Source organism: Eleutherodactylus coqui, chromosome 1, assembly GCF_035609145.1.
Source record: "Eleutherodactylus coqui strain aEleCoq1 chromosome 1, aEleCoq1.hap1, whole genome shotgun sequence".
Taxonomy (NCBI): Eukaryota; Metazoa; Chordata; class Amphibia; order Anura; family Eleutherodactylidae; genus Eleutherodactylus; species Eleutherodactylus coqui.
Window position 1 is genome coordinate 221002253 of NC_089837.1, and position 27420 is coordinate 221029672.

A 27420-nucleotide genomic window follows, 5' to 3' on the forward strand; every position below is an offset into this window, starting at 1 on the left:
GCGATCCGACCCCAGAGCCTGCAGGGACGACCGCGTACTCACCCGCGCCTGGCGGCCCCGGCTCTTTGATGTGCCGGCTGCCGCGCAGCCGGCGCATGCGCAGACCGGAGCCGGCGGCCAGGTGAGTGCGTGCCCCGCAGAAAATTAGAACATGCCGCGGTTTGTTTGCCGCGTGAGATTTCGTGCGGCCAAACCGCGGCCGTCTGCATAGGAGTGCGTATTGTAATGCACTCCTATGCAGACTTTCAGCGGCGGAAATCCCGCGGCGGGATTTCCGCTCGTCTGCAGGCGGCCTTAACTGTCTGGTATGTGAGATGTCTGTCTGAGAATGTATCTTTTTGTTAGTCATGTGATCGTGCTATGTATATGTGTTTTGTAATGATGCTGTGCTGATGCTGAGCTGTGCAATCTGCTTCGGAGTCTTGCAAAAGATAGTCTGAGAGCGCCGTCTATGCAAGAAGTTCTGCTCAGAGAGTGCAAGAGTGAAGAGAGAATAGGTCTCTGCAAGACAGGAGCATTTGAGGAGAATGGAAGAAGCCGAGCAATATCCCTACTGCTTGGCCTGTGCCTGTTTTCCTATGGAGTCGGAGTGAGAAGTGAGAAGAGGAGGTGCAGTAGCCTGGAGTGGATGAAGCCTGTTTCATGAGAGGGAGCAAAGACTTTACCGTAACCAGCAGCAGTGAGGAGCTTCAATTTCAGGACATGTCTACACAACAGTGAGTTTACACAAACCCCTGAAAGCATAGTGAAGCTCAGGAGACATAATAGGCCCATCACCTGAAACACTCACTAGCTGCAATCACAAGCACCAGAGTACCCTTACAGATAACTGCAACTGTGGGAATGTCTCTGAGAAATCTCTAAGAGAGAGACAGAGAAAACGATGAAGCGTTTAATTGTCTTTGCATCAGAACTAAGGCCTCATATCCACTGGCTATTTATATTTATGAAATCCGCGCCGGTGTCCCGCACGCATGATCCACACCCATAGAGATGCATTAGACACCCGCAGGTAAGTAAATACCTGCAGATGTCATTTTTCTCCGCTGTGCGGATCACACATGCGGGAAATCACCCGCAGCATGCTCCATTTTCTGCGGGTTTCCCGCATGGACGGCTCCCGCAGTCTTCCATTGAAGCCTATGGAAGCCGTCCGCATCTGCAGCACACCCGCAGCTTAATTTCTTAATTAATTCTTAATTTCCGTGGGGCCGCGGTATGCAGGGATTAAAAAAAAAAAAGAAGAGTGCATGGCACATGCGCGCAACACGCTACCGGCGTGCCGAGCACATCCCCCGGGGAGAAGGAAAGAAGATCCGGCTGCGACGGACGGGAACCCACAGCGTCCGGACAGGTGAGTATTATCAATTTATAGGCTTCATGTCTGCAGGAAAGGAGGGACCCCGCTGCGGGATTCTGCATTAGTTTATGAGGCTCAATGGGGATGACTGTGTCCCTTTAAATAAATCTTATGAATTGTATCTGCCTGTGCTGGAATTTTAATGCTACTATCATCTGATTTCATTGGGTTCGTTAACAAGCGCATATTTTGCATGCACAATTGCGTCACACAAAATACAATGCAGCATGCTCTACTTTCCTGTGCATTTGCACAGGAAAAGAACATATCTTGATCTCATAAATTGAATTGGCCCTTTCAATGGCTGAGAGCATTGGTGCATGTTTTATTTTGAGTGCACAATTGCACATAACCTGCGTGTTCAAAAAGTACAGTAAAAATGCTAATGCGCACACAAATATGCAATGCCAGATGTAAATAATGTGGTGCAAATGTGCACGCAAATACGCTAGTGTGACACACGTGTTAATCTTTTAATGTAGCGGGGAACCATGACTGTGGTCTTACATCACATAAGTGTTCTTCAGTGGCACAAAGATATGTAAAGGCTTTAGAGGGACAGTAAAGGTAACTGTAATACTGGTTTCTTAAATTAACATTTTATAAACAGTGCAATAAAGTTTATTGATCACAATTCGGAACATATATCTCATAAATCACAAAAAAATTAGTGGCGTAAAGTACGTGAATACACAAAGAAAAAGAAAAAAAGTGGAATTTGCCAAGAAAACAACCCAAACACAAGTTACTTTTGAAATACAACTGAACTCTTCAGCTGGTATTAAATTGGTGACATTGCACAGAATATTTCTTCCAACACCGAATATAGTCTCTACATCATATTTTGGGGTCTTTTTGATACCATCTTCCAAACAGAGTTGCACTTAACAGTGGATGTGAAGAAATTCCAGATTTACTTGTAAGGCGTCCATCCTTCAACACCTAAAGGAACACAATCATAACAAAAACTTGAATATTACAATAACTGTAGAAAGCTTCCGGGTGCGATGTTCTGCTTCCTTCTTGCAGTCTATAATTGAAAGAGGTTGTCTAGAATTGTCCAGGATTAGAAAAGAAGTGCCCTTTTTTTCTAGAAAAGACACCACTTTCACCCATGAGCCCTGTCTGGTATTGTAGCTCTTCCCTATTTAAAAAGGAAATATTTACCTTCTCCATAAAATCGCAATTCTTTTTTTTAGAACTCTGCAATCTGTGTTTCTGTGTTATTTTTTCCTAGAAATTTGTTAATAAATTTATAACTGGGCAGTACCATTCTACTTGTCAAAGGGGTCAAAAGGGGTGTGTTCCTATACAATCTGACACTGCTAGTCCTGATAGATGTGTCAGAGTGTGTAGGGACGTACCCTCAACAGGTAACGCACAGTTGTCAATGTGTTCATCAGTTCCTTGGAAGAGCAACATAAATAGCACAATGTGGAGTTCTTAGAATTGATGGTCCAACCTTTTTTTTCCTGGAGGGGGGCAATTATTTGCTTAAACAGACAGGTCAGGAGTGATGACAGTTCTCTTTAAGTCAAGAACAGTGAGGCAGATTTATTAATACTGTCTAATAGTGAGACAGGCAGACAGGGTGTACCAGATTTATCACAGTCGCTCTGTTGAATTTAAGACCTCTGTCAAATTTTAAGGCTGTGTACCACCAATTTCATGGCTTAATTACATCACAAATTGCTCCATTTTGGTGGTATTTTTGATTCATGAATCACCGATAAGAACCAAAGAATTAAAAATTAACTTTTATTTAATACCCTTAAAAAATGTGTGTAAACTTCTTATAACTCCTAATAAATGCCAGGACCACACTTTATTATTAAATGAGCTTATCACCTGGGAATGGGTAAATCAGTCCCTTCAGTGGTCTCAGAGTTATGATACTAGGAGGCACCGTCTCTTCATCACTTTTTTCAAAGAGTAAGATGTCAACCCCTATATTCTGAGACTATCATCTAGTATAGATCCCAGTTTAAGCCAATAATGTTATATAAACATAGATGTATTACCGAGAACTAATGGTGTGCAAATACAATACACAGACATAAATTAACTTCTTATCTAATGACATCTAAAAATGGGACCACAGGTCACTGGGCAGTCTGATTAATGGTTTGTTCATTCACCACTACACGATATCTAGATGCCTATTATTATCTCAGGGTACACAAGATTTTATTTATCTTTCAGACTTTAGTAGAGATTAGATCAAAGAGATATATCTAGACTTAGTAGAAATTAGGTGGCCAGATCACCAGTTGAAGCTGTATTTTAACCCTTTCCAATCCACTGTCTGACCATTGAAGACATTATGATTTAAGGCTGTACAGCTCCGATGTTGGAAGACATCCATCGAGGTTCTCTTACTGTATATTGCCAGCCTCTCTGCTGTCGGAGCCTATCCAATGTGTCACCTCATGCAGTACTGGCTTTAGCCAGCAGATAGTGCCGTTGTATATCGGCAGAAAAAGAGTAAACTTCTTATCTAATGACATCTAAAAATGGGACCACTGGTCACTGGGCAGTCTGATTAATAGTTTGTTCATTTACCACTCAGGGTACACAAGATTTTATTTATCTTTCAGACTTTAGGTAGTCAGCTACCTGCATGGTGAGAGGAGGATGCATCTATATGCACTCCTCAGTCAGTAAGTAATGGCCATTTTCTGTGATTGTTTTTAAATTCTTGATTTCCCCTTCTGTGATGCATTTATATTAGTGTAGGGACCCACTACAACGCAAGGAACCGTGAAGTGGTTAGTGGGCTCATGTATCTTGGCCAACATCCAACCAATGCCTTGCATTTATTATCTATCATTCACATGCAGTGTGGCATTAAGACTCCAGGGGGAGCCCAGGGTGGTAGTACCAATGTGGTTCACTGATGGATATGCAGGGCAACCCGCCGAATTATCATGGCGTCATTAATAGGTTGCTGGTCTGCATGGTCAACTACATATATCAGAATGGTCTGGCACCCTGTATCCACTATGTGTGGGAGTGTACACCAAGCATCCACCCCCCTCATTATCAGGAGGCAGTGTGAGTGGGTGTTTCATCGGTGCCCTCACAGGTGTTATTGGCTCCTCCATTTGGTAGTCAGCTACCTGCATGGTGAGAGGAGGATGCATCTATATGCACTCCTCAGTCAGTAAGTAACGGCCATTTTCTGTGATTGACACTAATAAAATGCGGGTGTTAGTTCAGCATTTTGGCCAAGACGTATAAGCTGATGGTCCGACAGCAAGGCCACCATGCGTCCATCAGAACCTACACAGTCTCACTGTAAACTAAGTTAAAATCACATAGGTGAGAGGAAAAGCAATAGCTTTTGTTTTCCCTCTCACCTCTGTGATTTTGCTTTGCTTAGATTAATTCAAAGGGGTCTAGTTTTCTAGATGTGGTCATTTGTGGGGGTTCTCCATCGTTTTGGCCGCTCAAGGGATCTACAAGTGGGCAATGGGGCCTGAAACACCTTCAAGCAAAACTTCTGTTCTGAAAGCCACCGGCTGCTCCTTTCAGTTTGAGCACCGTTGCACATACAGATATAAGATTAGAGCCATAAAGGGTATGTCTCTGAACACGGGACAAACAGGGGGATCCATTTTGGGGAGCAAGTCTTCATTCATATGCGTGCTATACAAAAAAACAGTTTTTAAAATGTAGCGAATGCCAAAAAAAGGAAAATTGTAATTTTCCTTTTGCTTTACTTAGATTCATTCAAAAACTGTGGGGTCAAAGTACACAGTACACCCCTAGATGAATTCGTTAAGGGGTCTAGTATTCAAAATGGGGTCATTTGTGGGGGTTCTCTGTCATTTTGGCCGCTCAAGGACTCTACAAGTGTGCAATGGGGCCACCGGCTGCTCCTTTCAGTTTGGGCCCTGTTGTGCATACGGACAAACAGTGGTATCCATTTTGGGGTGTAAATCCTCATTTTCATGCGCACTATAGAAAAATAATATGTCTTTAAAATGACATATTTGCAAAAATATGAAATTTTATTTTTTCTCCTCTAAATTGCATTAATTCCTGAAAAAACAATTGGGTCCCAAAAAGACACCCCTAAGTGAATATATTAAGGGGTGTTTTTTTTTATTTTTTAAATGAGGTCATTTGTGGGGGTTTCTAGCATTCTGACATATAGACATTCTGTAAGCATCACGACAGTGCCTAATACACCCAAGTTATACCCCTCCTGTTAACTTGTAAAGGCGTTGTTTGTCATTTTTCTGTTCCCGATTCCTGGGTTGGCCCATCATATTGGCTTGCTCTCCCTTCTGCCTGATCCTAACTCTGATTAAAATCTGCCCATCTTCACCTGTAGTTTCAAGCAACTATGAGACTGCTATCTGGCGGCTGTTGCTATTACAGATTAATCTGGGGTGGCTTTGGGATTCCCCCAGGCAAAGTGCATTCCTTATTAAGAAGCAAGGTTATCCCAGTTAGTATTCAGATAAACAATTGGGTCTTGACTAGCACTTCTTGTTTCTAACTTCCTCTATGTATCCACAGAATCTCAATGAATATACAATGGAAATCCAAAAGTAAGTGTTACTTACCTGGAACATATCAGGAGCCAAATGAATATTAGTCAGCAAAACCTCTGGGAATACAAAGGAAGTAGAGAAATTCCCACTTATGGAAAACGACTTAAATTTGGTTGCGGCTGTCTCAACAGACTCCCCACATGATTTAAAATCCATACTTTGACACTTTAGCATTGTGCATACCTGAAAAAATGCTGAAATTAATTTTTGATAGCAATTTTTTATTTTAAGTTCACAACTACTTAGCTATAAATCAGACGTTAATCACAACTCTACAAACAATGTGAAAGGGCTAACAACTTCTGATAATAACTTTCACTAGTGAATCTACTACTTCAACAAAATAATAACATAAAAGACTTGCCTTCACTGGAGAAACTCACTTAGGGCTCCAATTGGCTGAGTGCTGTGACCAATTAGAGGCACCACTCAGTCGTCATTGAATGACAGCTGAGCACTGTCTGTGATTGGTCACAGCACTCAGCCTTTCATTGAATACAGCGCTCAGCCAACCAGAGGCAGCGATTTCTGGAAGTGGGGATTTTCTATTCACCGGCCTCCGGCAATTATCAAAAGTCATTCCAGCCATACCCTCACAGCTTTTAGTGGTCAATATCATTATCTAATATTGATACTACTACTCTAAGGTTCCTGATGAAATGTCGCTATCAGACATAGAAACGCGTCGAACCAAAACTAAGAATTATCCACGAGGTGCCATTGACCATCTTGAGCACTGGATTCAGAGCCAAAATTAAAAGCTATTTATAAGGTGCCATTGACCAACTGTGGCACTAGAACCAGTATTAAGAACCATTCATATGTCTAGCAGAGTTTCTATTAATCTCTGCACCCGATACTGACAGCTTTAATTAGAAACATCCACACTCTCATATAGCCACGACATAATAGCCGCGATATATATAGCTCTCAATTAAGAGCTATTTATTTCTTGCATCTAGATTGACAATACCCTATATTTGTCCATGATTTCTGGAGTTATCTGGGCTCCTACAAATCAGTGGGCTATTAGAGATTCTATGTATGTGTTATATGTGTGTTTGTTCATGTAAGCCCATGAGTTTTTAAATATTATAGTTTTTAACTTGTCTATTACTGTGAAGGGCTCTAGAATTTGTTGACATAGACACTATGTGCCTCAGTAAAAACTTGGGGGTATAGCGGGTACAGACTCACTTCTTGATGATAGGATAATTCCAGAAAAATTGGGTCATACTCATTAGCAGAGTTTGACTCAGAAACAATAATTTTTGTAAGCCTTCTTTTGCTTTTCAGGTACATTCCCGTGATTTTTTAAAAATGCTTTATGAAATCAGCCTCCCAGTTTATATAAATCAGCTTGTATTGCACAGTTATAATGGAGGTGATAGTTCATCCTGTATGACTGCATACTTATGGTCTTTAACTTATTTTGGTGAATGTAGATGTTAACGATATTTACAGTGTCCTCTCAGTAGGCAAATATGGTACAGTCTGCAGCTGCTCAAAACGGTGCCTGTATCAGACCCAAGGCTGCACTGCATGGAAGGGAGTGCAATATACAGAAGAAACGTCTAGAGTGTGACAAGCAATAAGGTGAGGGGGCAAAGATGTAAAAATGTATTTTCACAAAAGTGCTTCTTTAACTAGCAGGATGACGTAATAGTTATTTGACATGATAATTTAATGTCGTATGTTCATTACAGCACAACAAGGCACCTGGTAGGATCAGTATTGCGTAGTTGGAATTATATATGAAATACTGATCAAGTCGGGGACAGCAGCATGCTAGACAAGTCTTTGTTCTCAGCAAGAAAAACCAAGTATTCCTGTAGATATCCCTTTTAATGGCGAACAAAAATACATTATATTATTGCAAGCTTTCAAACCTACTCAAGATTCTTCCTCAGGCATAAAGTATCATTCCATTCCATCAACTTGTTTCAGGGCATAAATGGGGCATTCTACTATGATGTCATGAAAAGGGGCATTATTACACTTGGGGAATTAAAGGGGGCATTATAACACTGAGGCATAAAAAAAAGGGCATTATTGCATGTGAATATGAAAGGGGATTTATATCGTGGAACATAAAAGGGGCTTTATTACTCTGGGCGGACATCACAGGAGATTTTATTACTCTACATAGGCATTTTACTCTACATAGGCATTACTGTGTGGAGGGCAGTAAAAGCAGCGCTTACTGTGGGGCATGCAGGGAGCAGAAAAGGAGACATACTATTGCTATGAGGGACACCACAGGTGGCAATACTACTATATTGGGCACAATGGATGGGGAGAATGTTTAAATGTGTGGAAAATGAAAAGATGCACTGCAAAAGCAGGAAGCAAAAGATGTATTAGTCAAATTCTGCAGACAACTTGCAGCCAGAAGAAGTCATCATGGTGGCCAGAGCTGGATGGAAAAGAAGGGGAAAGTGAGCAATTCCAGACAGAGAGGACATAACCTGAGATTACTGGTATTATAGTTGCTTATATGGCCTGCAAAGTGCCTCTGTAGAGCTGGTATATACTGCAATATGGTCACTGCATAGGGACGATATTGGTCTTCTTATAATGGTATTTTTTAATAACAGTGTGGTGATATTATTCCATCACTATGTGGTACTAATATATGATCAAGGTCTGGGGATATTCTTTGGCTCTAATGTAGTGTTATCACTGGTAATACTGACCTTTGTAGTAGTCTTCATTCAGTAGCTGTATAGGGGTATTAGATAATATGTGTTGGTAATATGTGATTATAGTGTGGCAGTATTATTTGGCCCCTAGATAGTGTTATTATTGGTAATGTTGGTTTTGTTATAGTAGGTTTTGTTCCATAACTGTATGGAGTTATTATGGTAATAGTTTTATTTGTACCTTGTATATATAGCATGCAATATACTTTCGGGGGGTGGTTTGGGGTATAATATCAGCACTTAACTGTTAGTAAATAGAGATGAGAGAGCACCAAAATGCTCGGATGCTCGTTACTCGAGACGAACTTTTCGCGATGCTCGAGGGTTCGTTTCGAGTAACGAACCCCATTGAAGTCAATGGGTGACCCAAGCATTTTTGTATATCGCCGATGCTCGCTAAGGTTTTCATTTGTGAAAATCGGGGCAATTCAAGAAAGTGATGGGAACGACACAGAAACGGATAGGGCAGGCGAGGGGCTACATGTTGGGCTGCATCTCAAGTTCCCAGGTCCCACTATTAAGCCACAATAGCGGCAAGAGTGGGCCCCCCCCCCCCCCCTCCCAACAACTTTGACTTCTGAAAAGCCCTCATTAGCATGGCATACCTTAGCTAAGCACCACACTACCTCCAACAAAGCACAATCACTGCCTGCATGACACTCTGCTGCCACTTCTCCTGGGTTACATGATGCCCAACCCCCCCCCCCCCCCCCGCACAACACAGTGTCCACAGCGCACACCAAATTGTCCCTGCGCAGCATTCAGCTGCCCTCATGCCACACCACCCTCATGTCTAGTTATAAGTGCGTCTGCCAGAGGAAAAGCAGGCACACACTGCAGAGGGTTGGCATGGCTAGGCAGCGACCCCCCCATAAAAGGGGCAGGGCGATAGCCCACAATGCTGTACAGAAGCAATGAGAAATCCAATACTGTGCCACCTCCATCTGGAGCTGCACACGTGGGCATAGCAATGGGGAACCCATGTGCCACACACTATTCATTCTGTCAAGGTGTCTGCATGCTCCTGTCAGACCGCGTTTTTTTATAAATAGTCACAGGCAGGTACAACTGGGAATCCCCAACTCTGCAATGGGAATTCCGTGTGCACCCACAGCATGGGTGGCTACCTGGAACCCACCGGCTGTACATAAATGTATCCCATTGCAGTGCCCTGGACAGCAGAGCTAACGTCAGATTAAATGCAGGTGGGCTTCAGCCCACACTGCATGCCCCAGTCAGACTGGGGTTCTTTACAAGTGGACAGATGTAGTTACAACTCCGTGTGGACGCACAGCATGGGTGGCTCCCTGGAACCCACCAGCGGTACATAAATATATCCCATTGCAGTGCCCATCACAGCTGAGGTAATGTCGTGCTTAATGCAGGTGGGCTTCGGCCCACACTGCATGCCCCAGTCAGACTGGGTTTCTTTAGAAGTGGACAGATGTAGTTACAACTCCGTGTGGACCCACAGCATGGGTGGGTGCCAGGAAGCCACCGGCGGTACATAAATATATCCCATTGCAGTGCCCAACACAGCTGATGTAACGTCAGCTGTAATGCAGGTGGGCTAAAAATTAATTTGATTACACTGTAGGCGAGGGCCCCCAAAAATTGGTGTACCAACAGTACTAATGTACCTCAGAAAAATTGCCCATGCCCAACCAAAAGGGCAGGTGAAACCCATTAATCGCTTTGGTTAATGTGGCTTAATTGGTAACTAGGCCAGGAGGCAGCCCAGTTAAAATAAAAATTGGTTGAGGTGAAAGTTTCAACGCTTTAATGAGCATTGAAACGTCTAAAAATTGTTTCGAAAAATTATATGACTGAGCCTTGTGGGCCTAAGAAAAATTGCCCGTTTGGCGTGATTACGTGAGGTTTCAGGAGGAGGAGCAGGAGGAGGAGGAGGAATATTATACACAGATTGATGAAGCAAAAAGGTCCCCGTTTTTGATGGGGATAGAGAACGATGCTTCCATCCGCGGATGCAGCCTACGTATTGCTTAGGTATCGCTGCTGTCCGCTGGTGGAGAAGAGAAGTCTGGGGAAATCCAGGCTTTGTTCATCTTGATGAGTGTTAGCCTGTCGGCACTGTCGGTTGACAGGCGGGTACGCTTATCTGTGATGATTCCCCCAGCCGCACTAAACACCCTCTCTGACAAGACGCTAGCCGCAGGACAAGCAAGCACCTCCAGGGCATACAGCGCGAGTTCAGGCCACGTGTCCAGCTTGGACAACCAGTAGTTGTAGGGGGCAGAGGCGTCACGGAGGACGGTCGTGCGATCGGCTACGTACTCCCTCACCATCCTTTTACAGTGCTCCCGCCGACTCAGCCGTGACTGGGGAGCGGTGACACAGTCTTGCTGGGGAGCCATAAAGCTTTCAAGGGCCTTGGAGAGTGTTGCCCTGCCTGTGCTGTACATGTTGCCTGATCTCCGCGCCTCCCCTGCTACCTGACCCTCGGTACTGCGCCTTCGGCCACTAGCGCTGTCGTATGGGAATTTTACCATCAGTTTGTCCGCCAGGGTCCTGTGGTATAGCAACACTCTCGAACCCCTTTCCTCTTCGGGTATGAGAGTGGAAAGGTTCTCCTTATACCGTGGGTCGAGCAGCGTGTACACCCAGTAATCCGTAGTGGCCAGAATGCGTGCAACGCGAGGGTCACGAGAAAGGCATCCTAACATGAAGTCAGCCATGTGTGCCAGGGTACCTGTACGCAACACATGGCTGTCCTCACTAGGAAGATCACTTTCAGGATCCTCCTCCTCAGGCCATACACGCTGAAAGGATGACAGGCAAGCAGCATGTGTACCCTCAGCAGTGGGCCAAGCTGTCTCTTCCCCCTCCTCCTCACCGCGCTGAGATATAGACAGGAGGGTGCTCTGACTATCCAGCGACATACTGTCTTCCCCCGGCTCTGTTTCCGAGCGCAAAGCGTCTGCCTTTATGCTTTGCAGGGAACTTCTCAAGAGGCATAGCAGAGGAATGGTGACGCTAATGATTGCAGCATCGACGCTCACCACCTGGGTAGACTCCTCAAACTTTCCAAGGACCTGGCAGATGTCTGCCAACCAGGCCCACTCTTCTGAAAAGAATTGAGGAGGCTGACTCCCACTGCGCCGCCCATGTTGGAGTTGGTATTCCACTATAGCTCTACGCTGCTCATAGAGCCTGGCCAACATGTGGAGCGTAGAGTTCCACCATGTGGGCACGTCGCACAGCAGTCGGTGCACTGGCAGATTAAACCGATGTTGCAGGGTGTGCAGGGTGGCAGCATCCGTGTGGGACTTGCGGAAATGTGCGCAGAGCCGGCGCACCTTTCCGAGCAGGTCTGTCAAGCGTGGGTAGCTTTTCAGAAAGCGCTGAACCACCAAATTAAAGACGTGGGCCAGGCATGGCACGTGCGTGAGGCTGCCGAGCTGCAGAGCGGCCACCAGGTTATGGCTGTTGTCACACACGACCATGCCCGGTTGGAGGCTCAGCGGCGCAAGCCAGCGGTCAGTCTGCTCTGTCAGACCCTGCAGCAGTTCGTGGGCTGTGTGCCTCTTATCTCCTAAGCTGAGTAGTTTCAGCACGGCCTGCTGACGCTTGCCCACCGCTGCGCTGCCACGCCGCGCTACACCGACTGCTGCCAAAGTGCTGCTGCTGACATATCTTGAGTGCGAGGCAGAGGTTGCGGAGGAGGAGGAGGAGGAGGGTGGTTTAGTGGAGGAAGCATACACCGCCGCAGATACCAGCACCGAGCTGGGGCCCGCAATTCTGGGGGTGGGTAGGACGTGAGCGGTCCCAGGCTCTGACTCTGTCCCAGCCTCCACTAAATTCACCCAATGTGCCGTCAGGGAGATATAGTGGCCCTGCCCGCCTGTGCTTGTCCACGTGTCCGTTGTTAAGTGGACCTTGGCAGTAACCGCGTTGGTGAGGGCGCGTACAATGTTGCGGGAGACGTGGTCGTGCAGGGCTGGGACGGCACATCGGGAAAAGTAGTGGCGACTGGGAACTGAGTAGCGCGGGGCCGCCGCCGCCGCCATCATACTTTTGAAAGCCTCCGTTTCCACAACCCTATACGGCAGCATCTCCAGGCTGATAAATTTGGCTATGTGCACGTTTAACGCTTGAGCGTGCGGGTGCGTGGCGGCGTACTTGCGCTTGCGCTCCAACACTTGCGCTAGCGACGGCTGGACGCTGCGCTGACAGACATTGCTGGATGGGGCCGAGGACAGCGGAGGTGAGGGTGTGGGTGCAAGCCAGGAGACGGTGGTGCCTGTGTCCTGAGAGGGGGGTTGGATCTCAGTGGCAGGTTGGGGCACATGGGGAGAGGCAGCGGTGCAAACCGGAGGCGGTGAACGGCCTTCGTCCCACCTTGTGGGGTGCTTGGCCATCATATGTCTGCGCATGCTGGTGGTGGTGAGGCTGTTGGTGGTGGCTCCCCGGCTGATCTTGGCGCGACAAAGGTTGCACACCACTGTTCGTTGGTCGTCTGCACTCTCAGTGAAAAACTGCCAGACCTTTGAGCACCTCAGCCTCTGCAGGGTGGCATGGCGCGAGTGGGCGCTTTGGGAAACAGTTGGTGGATTATTCGGTCTGGCCCTGCCTCTACCCCTGGACACCGCACTGCCTCTTGCAACCTGCCCTGCTGCTGCCCTTGCCTCCCCCTCTGAAGACCTGTCCTCAGTAGGCGTAGCAAACCAGGTGGGGTCAGTCACCTCATCGTACTGCTGCTCTTCCTCCAAATCCTCTGTGCGCTCCTCCCTCGGACTTACTGCCCTTACTACTACCTCACTGATAGACAACTGTGTCTCATTGTCATCGTCCTCCTCACCCACTGAAAGGTCTTGAGACAGTTGCCGGAAGTCCCCAGCCTCATCCCCCGGACCCCGGGAACTTTCCAAAGGTTGGGCATCAGTCACGATAAACTCCTCTGGTGGGAGAGGAACCACTGCTGCCCAGTCTGAGCAGGGGCCCGAGAACAGTTCCTGGGAGTCTGCCCGCTCCTGAGAATGTGTCATTGTAATGGAGTGAGAAGGCTGGGAGGAAGGAGGAGCAGCAGCCAGAGGATTCTGAGTTGCAGCAGTGGACGGCGCAGAACTGTGGGTGGACGATAGATTGCTGGAAGCACTTTCTGCCATCCATGACAGGACCTGCTCACACTGCTCATTTTCTAATAAAGGTCTACCACGTGGACCCATTAATTGTGCGATGAATGTGGGGACGCCAGAAACGTGCCTCTCTCCTAATCCCGCAGCAGTCGGCTGCGATACACCTGGATCAGGAGCTCGGCCTGTGCCCACACCCTGACTTGGGCCTCCGCTTCCTCGGCCGCGTCCACGTCCTCTAGGCCTACCCCTACCCCTCAGCATGCTGTATTACCAGTAATGCAGAGACAGAACGCTGTAATTAAATGTGCCGCTTATTGGCCTGTGGTTGGAGGCTGACTTTGCTTACGGAACACCAGGAAATAATTTGGCGCAAGCCTGCTGTAACACTTAGCTGGCTGCGTATGATTTTGTAGAACTACTACACCCAGCACAGACAGACCCAGAACACTGAGCACAGTGACAGGCAGGGTAAATAGATTTTTTCCCACAAATTTTTGTGCAAAGGCCCACTGCCTATATTCAATCAACAATATGTCTTCTGTCCCTGCCTATGCACTTCTGTCCCTGGAGTGTGTCACAGAACTGCAGAGTGTTGCACTATGAACTGCAACACACCGGTGATTTCAGAGCCCAGACAGAGCCAGGAAATAATTTGGCGCAAGCCTGCTGTAACACTTAGCTGGCTGCGTATGATTTTGTAGAACTACTACACCCAGCACAGACGGACCCAGAACACTGAGCACAGTGACAGGCAGGGCAAATAGATTTTTTCCCACAAATTTTTGTGCAAAGGCCCACTGCCTATATTCAATCAATAATATGTCTTCTGTCCCTGCCTACGCACTTCTGTCCCTGGAGTATTACTGCAGGGCGCAATGCTCTGCACGGCCGATATACAAAACAAAAATGTGCAACACTGCAAAAAGCAGCCTCTACACTACTGCACACGGTTAGGTGTGGCCCTAAGAAGGACCGTTGGGGTTCTTGAAGCCTACAATAACTCCTAACGCTCTCCCTATAGCAGCTCCAACAAGATAGCACTGTCCCTGATCTCTGTAAGAATGCATCTGTGGCGAGCCGCGGGAGGGGCCGATTTTTATACTCGGGTAACACCTGATCTCGCCAGCCACTCACTGCAGGGGGGTGGTATAGGGCTGGAACATCACAGGAGGAAGTTGTAATGCCTTCCCTGTCTTTCTATTGGCCAGAAAAGCGCACTAACGTCTCAGAGATGAAAGTGAAAGTAACCCGAACATCGCGTGGTGCTCGTTACGCGTAACGAGCATCCCGAACACCCTAATATTCGATCGAGCATCAAGCTCGGACGAGTACGTTCGCTCATCTCTATTAGTAAACTATTCCTAAGAATCTAAAGGTAAGTTAGTTTTAAGCGTCATTTGGCATTATAGTGTGTCCTTGCCTGAACTTACACATAGGTCTGGTAAATGTTCTTACTCAAGGGGGGTCCCATTAAAAACATTGCTGCGGGGCAGTGTTTTCTAGTTTTGCTCCTGATGTTGTCTATACAGCATTTTATCTCAATTTCACAATGCAAAGGATTTTATAGCATGTGTTTCCTTCGTTACATCCAAAGATATGTAAAATTACTTGATACCACTTTGAACGTCTCTGTATTTTATCCACTATATATGACCTAGTGGCTCCAACTGTAGTCTTCATTTAGGTAGTTTTAAAGAAAACTGAAAATCATACCTGGAGATAGTATTTTCCTTCAACTGTGTGAAGACCATTGAAAACACCAAATACAAACATCTCATCATTGCGCTTCTCAACCATTGTATAAGTTAAGTGGCAACATAAGTCATTTTGGCAAATGGAATAATCTCCGTTTAGCTCTTTAAGCTCAGTAAAAGTATATTTATCAGCAAAAATGTACCCATTAAAAACATTGCTGCCAGAAGAAAAGTTCTCGATTTGAGAGGCGTACAGGTTCCATGCGATAGGATAGTATGTTGAAGAATTCCGCGGATGGGAATTAAGTTCTGAGATCAGGAGGTGTCCCGACTCATTCATCATGTTATAATAATATGGAACAATTTTATCTGGGGAAAAGATTCCACTGCCTATAAAGAGAAAAAAACATTGGAAATATTTTGTTAATTTGAACCATTTGGAATAATTATGTATTTTTAATGATGAGTGGGGAAATTAAAGTTTACTTGTACGTTTGATGTCATCTTTTTAGCTATCACTTTCACTTCTTCAGCCGCCCCTTAAAAGGGTTATTCAGGATTAGAAAAACATAGCTGTTTTCTTAAAAAAACAGCACCACACCAGTCCAGTCTGCTTATGGTATTGCAGCTGAACACCATTCACTTCAGTGACACAACCCACGGACAGGTGTGGTTTCTGCAAGTCATGTACTGTTAATCCTGTAAAAACCTCTGGTTGTCTATTATATGTTAGGTGGCATGCAATAGACAAAGCAGACAGAAAGATCTGCACATCACTAGTACAAGATAAATATATTTAGTACCAAGATAAATGTTATTAAAGGGTTTTCCGGGAGCGTACTATTAATAATAATAATCTTAATAATAATCTTTATTTATATAGCGCCAACATATTCCGCAGCGCTTACAATACAGGGGAAATGAATACAAGACCACGGTTACATGAAGTAATCAAGTGACGGAAACAGTAGGAGTGAGGGTCCTGCTCCAACAAGCTTACATACTACAGATAAGGGGGTGATACAGAAGGTAAATGGGCTAGAGATGTGTACGGTATGGCGAGGTGGAGAGTGAGGATGCTATACACACAGACAATGGCCAGACCGTATAGTGGCAGAGTCAGTATGACTGCAGATGTCAGCTGATTAAGGCTAGCAGGAGCTGCAGCTGGTAGGACAGGAAGCATGTTACCAGGCAGAGTTCAGAGGGGTTTTGCTTAGGGAATATGGTATGCCTTCCTGAAGAGGTGCGATTTTAGAGCACGCCTGAAGTTTTGTGTGTCAATGATTGCCTGGATATTTTTTGGTAGTGCGTTCCAGAGGACAAGTGCTGCTCTGGAGAAGTCTTGGAGGTGCGAATGAGGGAGTTAGTCTGATTTTGTTAGCAAAGCAGAGGGCACGGGCTGGGTGGTGAATTGAGATGAGAGAAGCAATGTAAGACAGGGCAGTGCTGTGGATTGCTTTTTGGATGAGGGTAGTGAGATTAAATTGTATTCTGTATTTGATGGGCAGCCAGTGCAGTGACTGGCACAGGGCAGAGGCAACCAAATAGTGGCTGGACAGAAAGATGAGCCTGGCTGCCTCATTCCAGATAGATTAGAGAGGGGAGTCTGGTGCAGGGAAGGCCTATTAGCAGCAAGTTGCAATAATCGAGCCGAGAGTGGATGAGGGCAACAGTGAGCCTTTTTAGCATGTCCACGGTGAGAAAAGGATGTATTCTAGCGATGTTCTTGAGGTGCAGCTGACATGTTCAGGCAAGAGATTGGATGTAAGGGGTGAAAGAGAGGTTGGAGTCGAATATGACCCTAAGGCAGTGGGTGTGCTGTCTAGGAGTTATGGTGGTGCCACACACTGAGATGGAGATGTCAGGATGAGGTCGGTTAGTAGAGGGCGGAAACAGAAAAAGGTCAGTTTTTGAGAGGTACTGTTTTAGGTAGAGATAGGACATAGTGTTAGAGACAGCAGACAGTTGGTCGGTTCTGGAGGAATGTTGCTGTGATGTCCCGGGAGGAGGTGTATAGCTGGGTATCATCAGCATAGAGATGGTACTGAAAACCAAATCTTCTGATGGTCTGTCCAATGGGGGCTGTGTAAATGGAGAAGAGGAGGGGGCCGAGGACCGAGCCCTGGGGGACCACATCAGCAAGGGAAAGAGGAGGGGAGGTAGAGGCTGCAAAGCAGACACTGAAGGAGCGGTCAGATAGGTAGAAGGAGAACCAGGAGAGAGCAGTGTCCTTTAGTCATATGGAACAAAGCATACTTAGGAGGAGTTCGTGGTCAACAGTGTCAAATGCTGCAGAGAGGTCAAGGAGGATCAGTAGGGAGTAGTCGTCAGGAGGTTGTTTGACACTTTAGTCAGGGCGGTTTCTGTCAAGGGTAGGGGGCGGAAGCCGGACTGTAGAGGTTCAAGAAGAGAGTTTTCTAAGAGATAGCGTATAACGCGAGAGTAAACCAGGCGTTCTAGTAATTTGTAGATGAAGGGGAGGTTTGAGATGGGTCGATAGTTCGCAGCATTGGTCGAGTCAATAGTCGGTTTCTTTAGCAGCATGGATATGATAGTGTGTTTGAATGAGGAGGGGAAAATGCCAGAGGTCAGAGAAAGATTGAATATAGTGGTGAGGTGGGAGATGACCACCGGGGAGAGGGATTCGAGGAGGTTTGAGGGGAGAGGGTCACTAGCATACGTGGTGAGGCGAGCAGAGTAGAGCAGTCTAGAGACTTCTTCCTCTGTTGTTGAGGAAGAGAGTGGAAGTACAGAGAGTGGACCGGAGATAGATGTAATACTGACGAGACTAGGGTCGGGGCAAGTCTGGGATTGGGAGGTTATTTCCTGCTGGATGTCGTCAATTTTCTTTTTAAAGTAAGCAGCCAGCTCTTTAGCACTGAGATCTGTCACCGGGGGCTGCGGTTTTAGGCTGAGAAGGGAGTGGAAAGTGTCTAAGAGCCGTTTAGGGTTATGGGATAGTGAGGAGACGAGAGGTGAAGTAGGCTTGTTTGGTATAGTGGAGGGCAAGGTTGTAGGTTCTGAGCATGAATTTGAAGTGGAGAAAGTCTGCGGACTTTTGAGACTTCCTTCACAGCCGTTCAGCACACCTAGAGCACCGCCGGATGAATCGCGTTTGAGGCGAGTATTAATGACCTATCTTCAGGACAAGTCATCAATATCAGATTGAAGGGATCCAATACCCGGGACCTGACTGATGAGCCTTTTACTGGAGTTGCTGCCAACCAGAAGCAGCACAGCTCTGTACACTGCGCAGGAACAGTACTGTAAGCTCATTCCCATTCAAGTGGAAAATCCTTTAAGAACCACTTTAGGATACATATATAGTTATTACAGTACTGAGGATTTTATATTTATGGGTTTTATTCTTGTGGGTTAGACTATATTTGTGAGAGATTGCATCTGGACTTACCGGTCATCCTCATGCTATTTTTATGGGTGTTTGCAGAGAGCAAATTCACACCCATTCCCATGGCCCATGCCGAGTGGAATTCTATAGCAGTTAGATGAGGAAGAAGATTCATCCATGCAGTAGGAAAAAGAATAGTGTCCACATTGTGTTCCACTACCAGTGCAACAGCTGGGTTGTAAAAAAGTATATCAAAGCAGATAAAAATTCCAAATTTTCCAAAAGGAGTGTCAAAGGTCACAATCTCTGGCTCTTTGGGTACATTAAATTGATTCTCTCCACGAAACAGGTTATACTGTAAGAAAGATGTACCATTAGGACAGGCACACATGAGAGTAATTTCATTTTGTGTATTATGTGTGCAATGTATGTGCTCATAATACGCGGTGAATAGAGTCAATGAAAATACATTGATTTTCATTGACCTACTTATACTAGTATTTTTGATATATAATATGCATGTAAAAAAAAGAACGCAGCATGTTCTATTTACCGCATAGTATGTGCAATAGAGCCCTATTGTTCCCTATGGGCACATAAACGCTTTACATACGCAGTTACATTGCGTATGTGTGGCGTTTATTTGCAACATTGCAAAGTGACAGAGCGGGAGATTGAAATTTAAGAAAAAACAGACGCAGTCAAAATTAGAGACTTACCTTGTGATAGCGTGCTACTAACTTTCCATTAGAGTCATACACTACAGCAGTGTTATAGTTATATTGGCCATCATCTGGGCATCCAACGTCAGATCTGTTGCACAATTTTTTATCACCAATATTTCCAACCACATAAATGGAATTATTCTTTGCCATACAACTCAGTCTTGTCTGAACATCAGCTGGACCAAACCTGCACAATTGAAAGTCAATGTACTGTTAGACAATAGACCCTCACCCAAAAAAAGAGAGATGCCATAAGGCGCCTGCATGACTAATGCAAGGGAACAAATGAGCTGTCAATCTAGACTGTTAAGGGCACCCAGTCATCCTAAAGGCCCATTTAGACACAACGATTATCGCTCAAAATTTGTTTAAAAGCCGTCTTTTGAGCGATAATTGTTGTGTGTAACTGCACCGACATCATGCAGTTTTCCTTAAGCCGTCGCTCATCGTTGTCTTTCAGTGTGCTGAAAGACAACGATGAGCCTTATCAGGAATTCACAGCAGGATAGAGCTGATACTATCATTTCAGCTGTATCCCGCTCCCTGATGACAGGCAGGGTATGAAGAACAGAGCGGTCCAGCTGTGTTCTCCATACCTTGCTTGGAGCGCCCGGCTGTATAAGAGCTGGGCGCTCCGTGCAGAAAACAGCTGAATGCAGAAGACAAGCGGGGCCATCCCACTGGTCTTCTGCATCCTCCGCTCCAAACGCTCAGCTGTATAACAACCGGGCGCTCGGAGCAGGGAACAGCTGGATGCACAAGACAAGCGGGGACACCCCAATTGTCTTCTGCATCCTCCACTCCGAGCGCTCGGCTTAATTACAGCTGGGCGCTCCGAGCGGGGAACAGCTGGATGCAGAAGACAAGCTGGAAGCAGAAGACAAGCGGGGACACCCCGATTGTCTTCTGCATCCTCCGCTTCGAGCACTCGACTGTATAACAGCGGGGCGCTCTGAGTGGGGAACAGCTGGATGCAGAAGACAGCCGCGGCCACCTCGCTTGTTTTCTGCGTCCTCTGCTCAGAGCGCTCGGCTGTATAACAGTCAGGCGCTCAAAGTGGTGACAGCTGGATGCAGAAGACAAGCAGGGCCACCCCGCTTGTCTTCTGCATCCTCAGCTCACAGCGCAAGGTGATCGCTCATGTTGAGAGATCATCTTGCGCTGTAAATGACACAACGACTGTTACTCAAAACGTCGCTCAAAAGACATCTTTTGAGCGATAATCGTTGTGTGTAAATAGGCCTTAAGTTTAAGAGACCTTTCACATGGGACCGAATAGGCTGCACAACGCACCACTAGCTGTAGTAAATTATGCACCAAAATCTAGTGTTAGACCTGCTGATTCTGGTGTGGAATTCCACAGCTGTGAATTTGGCTTGTCCTGCGGTGTAATTCCGTCCTATATGAAAGGTCCATAAAGAGTCATCAAGGGGATCATTGATTGAGATTTTCCTATTACTATAAATTGAAAGCTTTGCCCTGCAGGCATTGATAAAAACCATTAGCCATAAAAGCTACCTATGGACATAAAATAGTAAAATATTATGTGTATTATACTGATTTCTGTGACTTACAGTGCCATCACTGTATAGATTTCCTGCCACAGTTTTTATATCAGTTTATGACAACATTTTATCCATACTGACTATAAGTCACATGAGTGTCACAGTCAACTGCATCCTGTCATGGATGGTGAGATGTTGTCAAGTTTGTTCTGCACAACATGATGCATGGTAATGTAAAGGAGTGCTAATGCTCTTTTGTAAGAACGAGCAGCTCTACCACTCCGAATACAGGGAGAATCCCTGCCCACTTTATGATGTGGGAAGCTCACAGAACATGTTCGGAAAAGCATCAACCCCTTTGATGACATAGCTAGTGGATTTTTTGTGATGAATGTAAACAAGGAGACCAAATTAAAGTGCTGATGGACACCATCTTAGGGTGAGCGAGTGTGGCTCAAGCCATGTGGCAGTTACAACAACATATGGAGGTGAATACTAAAAAAGTGCATCCCAAGAGACCACTAGAAGGGCCCAGTGACAGCAAAGGACCATGAAAGACCAGTGAAATCCAAGTGACCAGCAAGGGCTAGGTACAGGAGGAAAGAGCGTTTTCCTCTTGCATGACCGGAGTGAGAATGGTGGCAGAGTGACATGTGCGAGACGAGTGGGAATCTCGTTCCCTGCAGGTATGCCACTGGAGAGATGGCAGTGGGAGTACCTGCACACTGGTGAGCCCAATGTTGGACCAAGAAATTCAGCTTGATATTGCGCTTGCCAGCATGTGTTTTCATGCCAATGTGAGGTGTTCTTCTGGCAAAAACACCTCCCATCATTTCTGTGAAGTAGCAATCCTCCGACATGGCATTCAGCCACGTGGGAGGATCAGGAAGTTTTCCCCATTGTTATCAACGGGAAACTTTGCATCACACTTACTGTCCCATTGAAAACAATTGCCAATGCATTTCAAGGTTGATTTCCAAAGTGATTTTTTCTTTTTTTTACCTGGACATTTTCTTTTCTTTTATTGTATTTTCCCAACTTGAACATTTAGTCCCCAGTTGCCTGGCATGAAGAAAATTTGCCAGGTAAGTAGGAGGTGCGGTGTTCAATCTGAACTTTTGCACCCATAAATCTTTAGATACAACCCTGGTGACTATATTCAAAAATTTACTGCTTTATTATTTTATGTACATAAAAGCAGGTTAACAAGGAGATGAGAAAAAGACAATATGCAATACTGTAGGGAATGAATGGTGAAGTAACGAACTGCTGAGAAGCTACTGTGAAGAGGTTTGGGATTGTATAAAATATAGTTGGACCTGAGCAGATAAAATTTCTAGATTATTTTGGGATAGCAGAGACATGAAAACTGCCTTATCTACAATAGGGAGAGCTGTAGTGATTGTAGTATAGATGTAATATAGGTCTCGAAAAATGATTTGAAGGGTTATGAAAGGACTTCAGTCAGACTGTTTCTATACCTTTCAGGATCAGAACATGGTATCCAGTTGACATCAGGGTCAGGAATATCTTCCAGGAAAGGGTAAATTGTTTGCCTTGTAAATATCCAACCATATATTCCATCCTCTGGTGTAACAATTATATGAGCCCCCTAGAGAAAACAAAACAAAAAAAAAGAAAATATTTCAGTGTAAAATGTTTATTAATTTGAAAGCAAGAACAGAGTATCCAAAGCAGACTATACAAAAATATAAAATAAAAGCACAGATCAAAAACATCAGTACAAAAAAAACAAGAATAAAAGGCAAAAAACTGCATTTATACTACAAAACTTTGTTTATACCCCATAAGTAACTGAGCCCCTAATTAAATAGTTACAGCCTTTTCATCTAAGCCGTTAGGCAGCTTGCCCCTTGTAACCTGTAGAGAGATTGTAGAAACAGCGACCGGTGACTGCACAACATCTGTAACATGACAGAACAATAACAATTACCTGTTAATAAAACTGGAAAAAGGAGAGATTTTCAACACAAACAGCTAAACTTTTAGACATTGGATGTGTTACTTGTTTAAAAGCAATGTCATACATTTTGCAAAGGACAAATTCCACTAGGGAATCAGAACACCCAAGCACGGGCCTTCTCAAGAGAGACAGCTGTAGAACTACCACAAATTGCTCCAAGCAAGACAACAGGTTTGCTGCTAGATTTAGGGTTCTGATACACAAACACTTTTTTCCTGTGTGCAGCGGACATATCTCTTGCACTGGAGGACACAGCAGTATGCAATGCGTTGCAAAATTGCTGCATGACAACAATCACCATACACTGTCTTGGTGTGCATACATGCGTAATACGGGGCAATATAGTGCATACTGCCATCTTTTTTGCTGTGTTAGAGAGGCACAATTAAAAGTAATGTAAAGTTTGTAATTTGTGTATTACGTGCACAAAACCTGCCTGCGTAATACACTGTAAAAAAAAAAACTCGTGTGAGAGAGGCCTTAAAGCAAAGTCAGAAGTTTAGCAAAGGACAAATTTTGCTACTTGAACAGAAGACCCAAGCATGGGAAACCAGAGTTCCCTTGGTATGAGGGAAGCCAAAACGGAAGTGTAAGTTTGCTATACCAAACACAAGAGCCAGACCGACAGGCGCATTGAGCAGGATGACTGCACAGGGAACTGAAAAATAACCAGCAACTCCCAGTCAGGAAGAACTGGATTATATAGGAAAGAGGGAGAAGCTGACTGTTTGATAGAACTGTCAATCACCAGCCACACCTCGCTAACAGCTGCAGGACTAATTGACCTGAACTAGTAAGCGCAGGAGATGTTAACCCTAACTAGTCAGGATAGAACCCAGAGAAACAAAAGTGTGTTGGCAAAGGCATGACCATGTGCTGCCTGTAACGTCACAAATAGAACTATCAAAAGAGACAACAGGTGCTGCTTGTTTTAAAAGCAATGTCATACATTTTGCAACTGACAAATTCTACCATGTGATCAGAACACCCAAGCATGGTCCTTCTCCAAGGAAAAGCTGTAAAGCTACCCCTCTTCCTGTACGTTTTAATTTTGGCGGAACAAGCAGGAGAAGGACACATGGCGGATGCAGTAGAAATAGAGCAAAGGAACCTTGAGGGCAGATTGTGCCCCTCAAGGAAACATGAGAGCTGTAGCTCCATATTTCCATATTGACATATTTTTCATTTGGGGCAATAGTAGGAGAAGGAAACATGGTGGAAGCAAGAGAAGGAGAGCAGTAGCGCACACCACCAGCAGCAACAGCAGCACTGTTCCATCCAACCAGGACGTGCTGGATCTGTCACCCACACATCTCCTCCAACTGCAAACAAACAGTAATAAAACAAAACAGAACAAATAAATGCAAAATGCTGTCCCTATATAACTAAACACAGGGGAAGCCGCTTAACAGTCTGTCCTGATACTGCTGCATCTTGAGGTCCCTCTTCACTGCTGCAATTAAATTTCTCATTTTGGCCATGTAGTTGGAATCAAGGATTGTTATCACTCAGTTATGACCTTATGTTTTGATGTTGGCTATACGACAGACCTACTGCAAACTCTGCAGCATAAAAGCACTTATATGCCTCAAAGTTCTTAAGAGTGATGGACAACATTTTTCAGGGTCAGGCCTAATAGTGTCATCTGGCTGGTCCCACCATCCACTAAGAATAGCTGGGGTTGGTTATAGAGCCCCCTTCCCTAGTTATTATCCCCTTCCTCCTCTTCTCCTCATGCTCTTACTCCTTAATACTTCTCCATGGGTGGAGAAAAGTGATGGAGAAGATGCCCCCATTTTTGTCCAAAGCCACCCTCCCTGCAGTGTTGAGAAATGGCAGACTGACCAAACAATTTGGATATTGATATCCCTTCCTCCTACTGTGAAAGCAGCACATTATTGTCCCTGAGACCTTGTAGCTTCGCTTCCAGCAGACAAACAGGGATGGTCATACTGATTAATGCGTCATAACGAATGATGATTTTGGTTGCCTCCTCAAAGCAGGCTAAAACTGCGCAAACATCTGAACTGCAGCCAATCCACAGATGTCAATTGACATACCTCCATACAGTGTCTGCTGACGGAATAAACCACCTGTTCTCCATGTTCGCTCTCTGCTGCTGGCTAAGTCTTTGCAAGATATCCAATATGGAATTCCATCGTGTAAGTACATCACAGATGAGATGGTAAGATGGTAGCTTGAACTGTTTCTACAGCTCTGCCAGATGAGAGGCAATTGGGTGTGAATGTCGAAAGTGGATGTAAATCTGGGTAATTGTTTAGGAAATGCTGTACTTCCAGGTTCATCACATGGGCCTGATAAAGTACGTGTGTGAGATTGCCAAGACAAAGGACTGAGAGCAGGTTGGCCCCATTGTCACAGATGACATTGCCTGGCTTCAGATTGTGTGGGGACAGCCACTTTCAAACCGAATGTACCTCACATTGTAATTGTTGTATTGTTTTGCATTTATCCATGCCTGAACGCGCTGCGGAATAAGTTGGCGCTATACAAATAAAGATTATTATTACTTCTCTCTACCTGGTCCTGCAGAGCCATCTAACTGAGTTGTCATGATATGTTAGAACGAAAGGCCACATAGGTGTATATGTTGTATATTGTGATCTGTCCCTATTTTATGCAGCGTAATTTCCTTCTCTTCTCCACACAGGTAGTTGCATAATGCCTGCAAATAATTTGCAGTCGTCAGACTTGCGACTTTGAACAACGGCTAAGGCTACAAATGCAGAACTGCAATATTTCCAAAGCGTAGTCTGTCTGCTCTGCTGCTATATACTCTGACAGCAGCAGAAATGTACACTCCGCAGACTATCCATCCCTAAGTACAGAGCACATTTTTTGAAGACGATAACTGTTCATGCAGATTCTTTCTTTGGTCCCTCCCAAACAAGCCATAGTTTTTCACATCAGCAGTAAAGTATATTCTGTGCTGAATATAGTACAGATCATGTTATGTATAGGAATATAATGCTTGTGTAGCTTCTTTCTCTGGTTCCTCCACTACAATCCACTTTATCGTTTGTGCTGGTATACAATTTTTCGCTCCAGCAGCAATTTATCCTGTGCATAATATTTTTCTCTAAGTGTAGAAAATGTTTTGTAGAGGCATATAAACATAATGCAGCTTCTCTGTCCTGCTCTCATATTTAAAATAGCTACTAGTAATATAATGCCTATGTTTATATGGCTAGGTCATGTGATGCAGGTGTCCAATGAAACTGCTGCCCATATTCAAGATGAAAAACATGTTTGGTGACATCATCAAGGTGCCCTGGTTGCTGATTGGCTGCACGCAGACCAGTGTAGCAGGCATTATGGAGATTTTATTTTTGCCAAAAATCGGTTTGGACACACATGATTCTATTTTGCTAAATCAGAGCGATTTAAATACCTAGCTGGGGGAGGGGGGAGGGGAAGGGGGAATTTTACGAAAAGCTCGACTCGAATAACGCGGGCTCGAGCATTTGGCTGCTCGCTCATCTCTATTAATTATGTATACATTCTTATTACGAAATGTACTATTTACGAATGATTCTGTGTGTGTCTGGGTGTTCTATACTAAATCATGGTAACTAACACACCTATGCACACTTCCTTTCACAAAATCTATTATTATTTAACATAGTGCCCTGACAAATCCTCATTAATACTGTTTGCTTCTTAAATAGGCATTATGTATAATCAAAGAGTGATACAACTCACTGTACCTGCTGTGCTGCTGTTTTCACTGCTTCTTCGAGAATATCCATATTTTTATTCATTAAATCAAGGGCTTCCTGTCTTGACATCGGTGCTGTTGTTGTATCATCGGGGAGTATTACTGCATGTTCATAGACTGCACCAAAGAATTTTTCCAAAGCTTGGCAGCTTGAAGTCCAGAGTAAGATGGAAAGCAAAAAGCTTGCAGTGAACATGGTGGAGGAATTGGTACAACTGAAACACATTCTAGAAATCTTTCTGCACATATATTTGTTATCTGCTATTACACAATATAAAAGCAGTATTATGTAATGATTACCAAGAGACAAATACGGTGAAAGGTTGTCATGCAATCTCACAACACTGTTGATGAAAGCCATCCAAAATTGCATAATGCTAATGCTGAACTCAAGGTCTTAAGTGCATATCCCTAGCTTTATTAAGTAAATGCCTCTCGTAACATAAAGTAGATGAAAGAAGGATCTAGTAACTTTTTACATTGTAGGTTTTGCATTTCAGTTTTTTGCTACTTTGTATAATGAAAATAGCATAACACATTTATTAACCTCTTACAGATAGAGCCAATTGTGGCCTTTAAAGGGTATTCCATTAACTTGAAGTTACTTCAAGTTTTCACCCATCCACTCGAAATGTGAAAGCTGATGGATCGGTTGAGTCTGACCACTGAGATCTTCACTTATTACCAGAATGGGAGTCTTG

At 44.7% G+C, this 27420-nt stretch overlaps 1 protein-coding gene across 1 annotated transcript; it reads right to left on the reverse strand.

Annotated features, from left to right (window-relative positions):
- Positions 1–1346: 1346 nt before the first annotated feature.
- Positions 1347–26923, reverse strand: LOC136631291 (pantetheinase-like). Its single transcript, XM_066605574.1, has 7 exons — positions 26709–26923; positions 22478–22608; positions 19486–19678; positions 18830–19121; positions 15434–15804; positions 5935–6105; positions 1347–2302 (listed from the first exon to the last, which is right to left on the reverse strand). The coding sequence occupies exons 1-7, from the start codon at positions 26913–26915 to the stop codon at positions 2198–2200; spliced, it is 1470 nt and encodes a 489-aa protein (XP_066461671.1). The 5' UTR covers positions 26916–26923; the 3' UTR covers positions 1347–2197.
- Positions 26924–27420: the final 497 nt, after the last annotated feature.

Bases quoted from the DNA above. Each gene is read 5' to 3' on its own strand.
- LOC136631291 (XM_066605574.1), bottom strand. From the start codon at position 26,915: ATGTTCACTGCAAGCTTTTTGCTTTCCATCTTACTCTGGACTTCAAGC. The intron at 19,122-19,485 runs GTAAGTCTCTAA...TCTTTCTTACAG, and splicing joins TAGTAGCACGCTATCACAAG to TATAACCTGTTTCGTGGAGA. The intron at 15,805-18,829 runs GTAAGTCCAGAT...TTCTCTTTATAG, and splicing joins AAATAGCATGAGGATGACCG to GCAGTGGAATCTTTTCCCCA.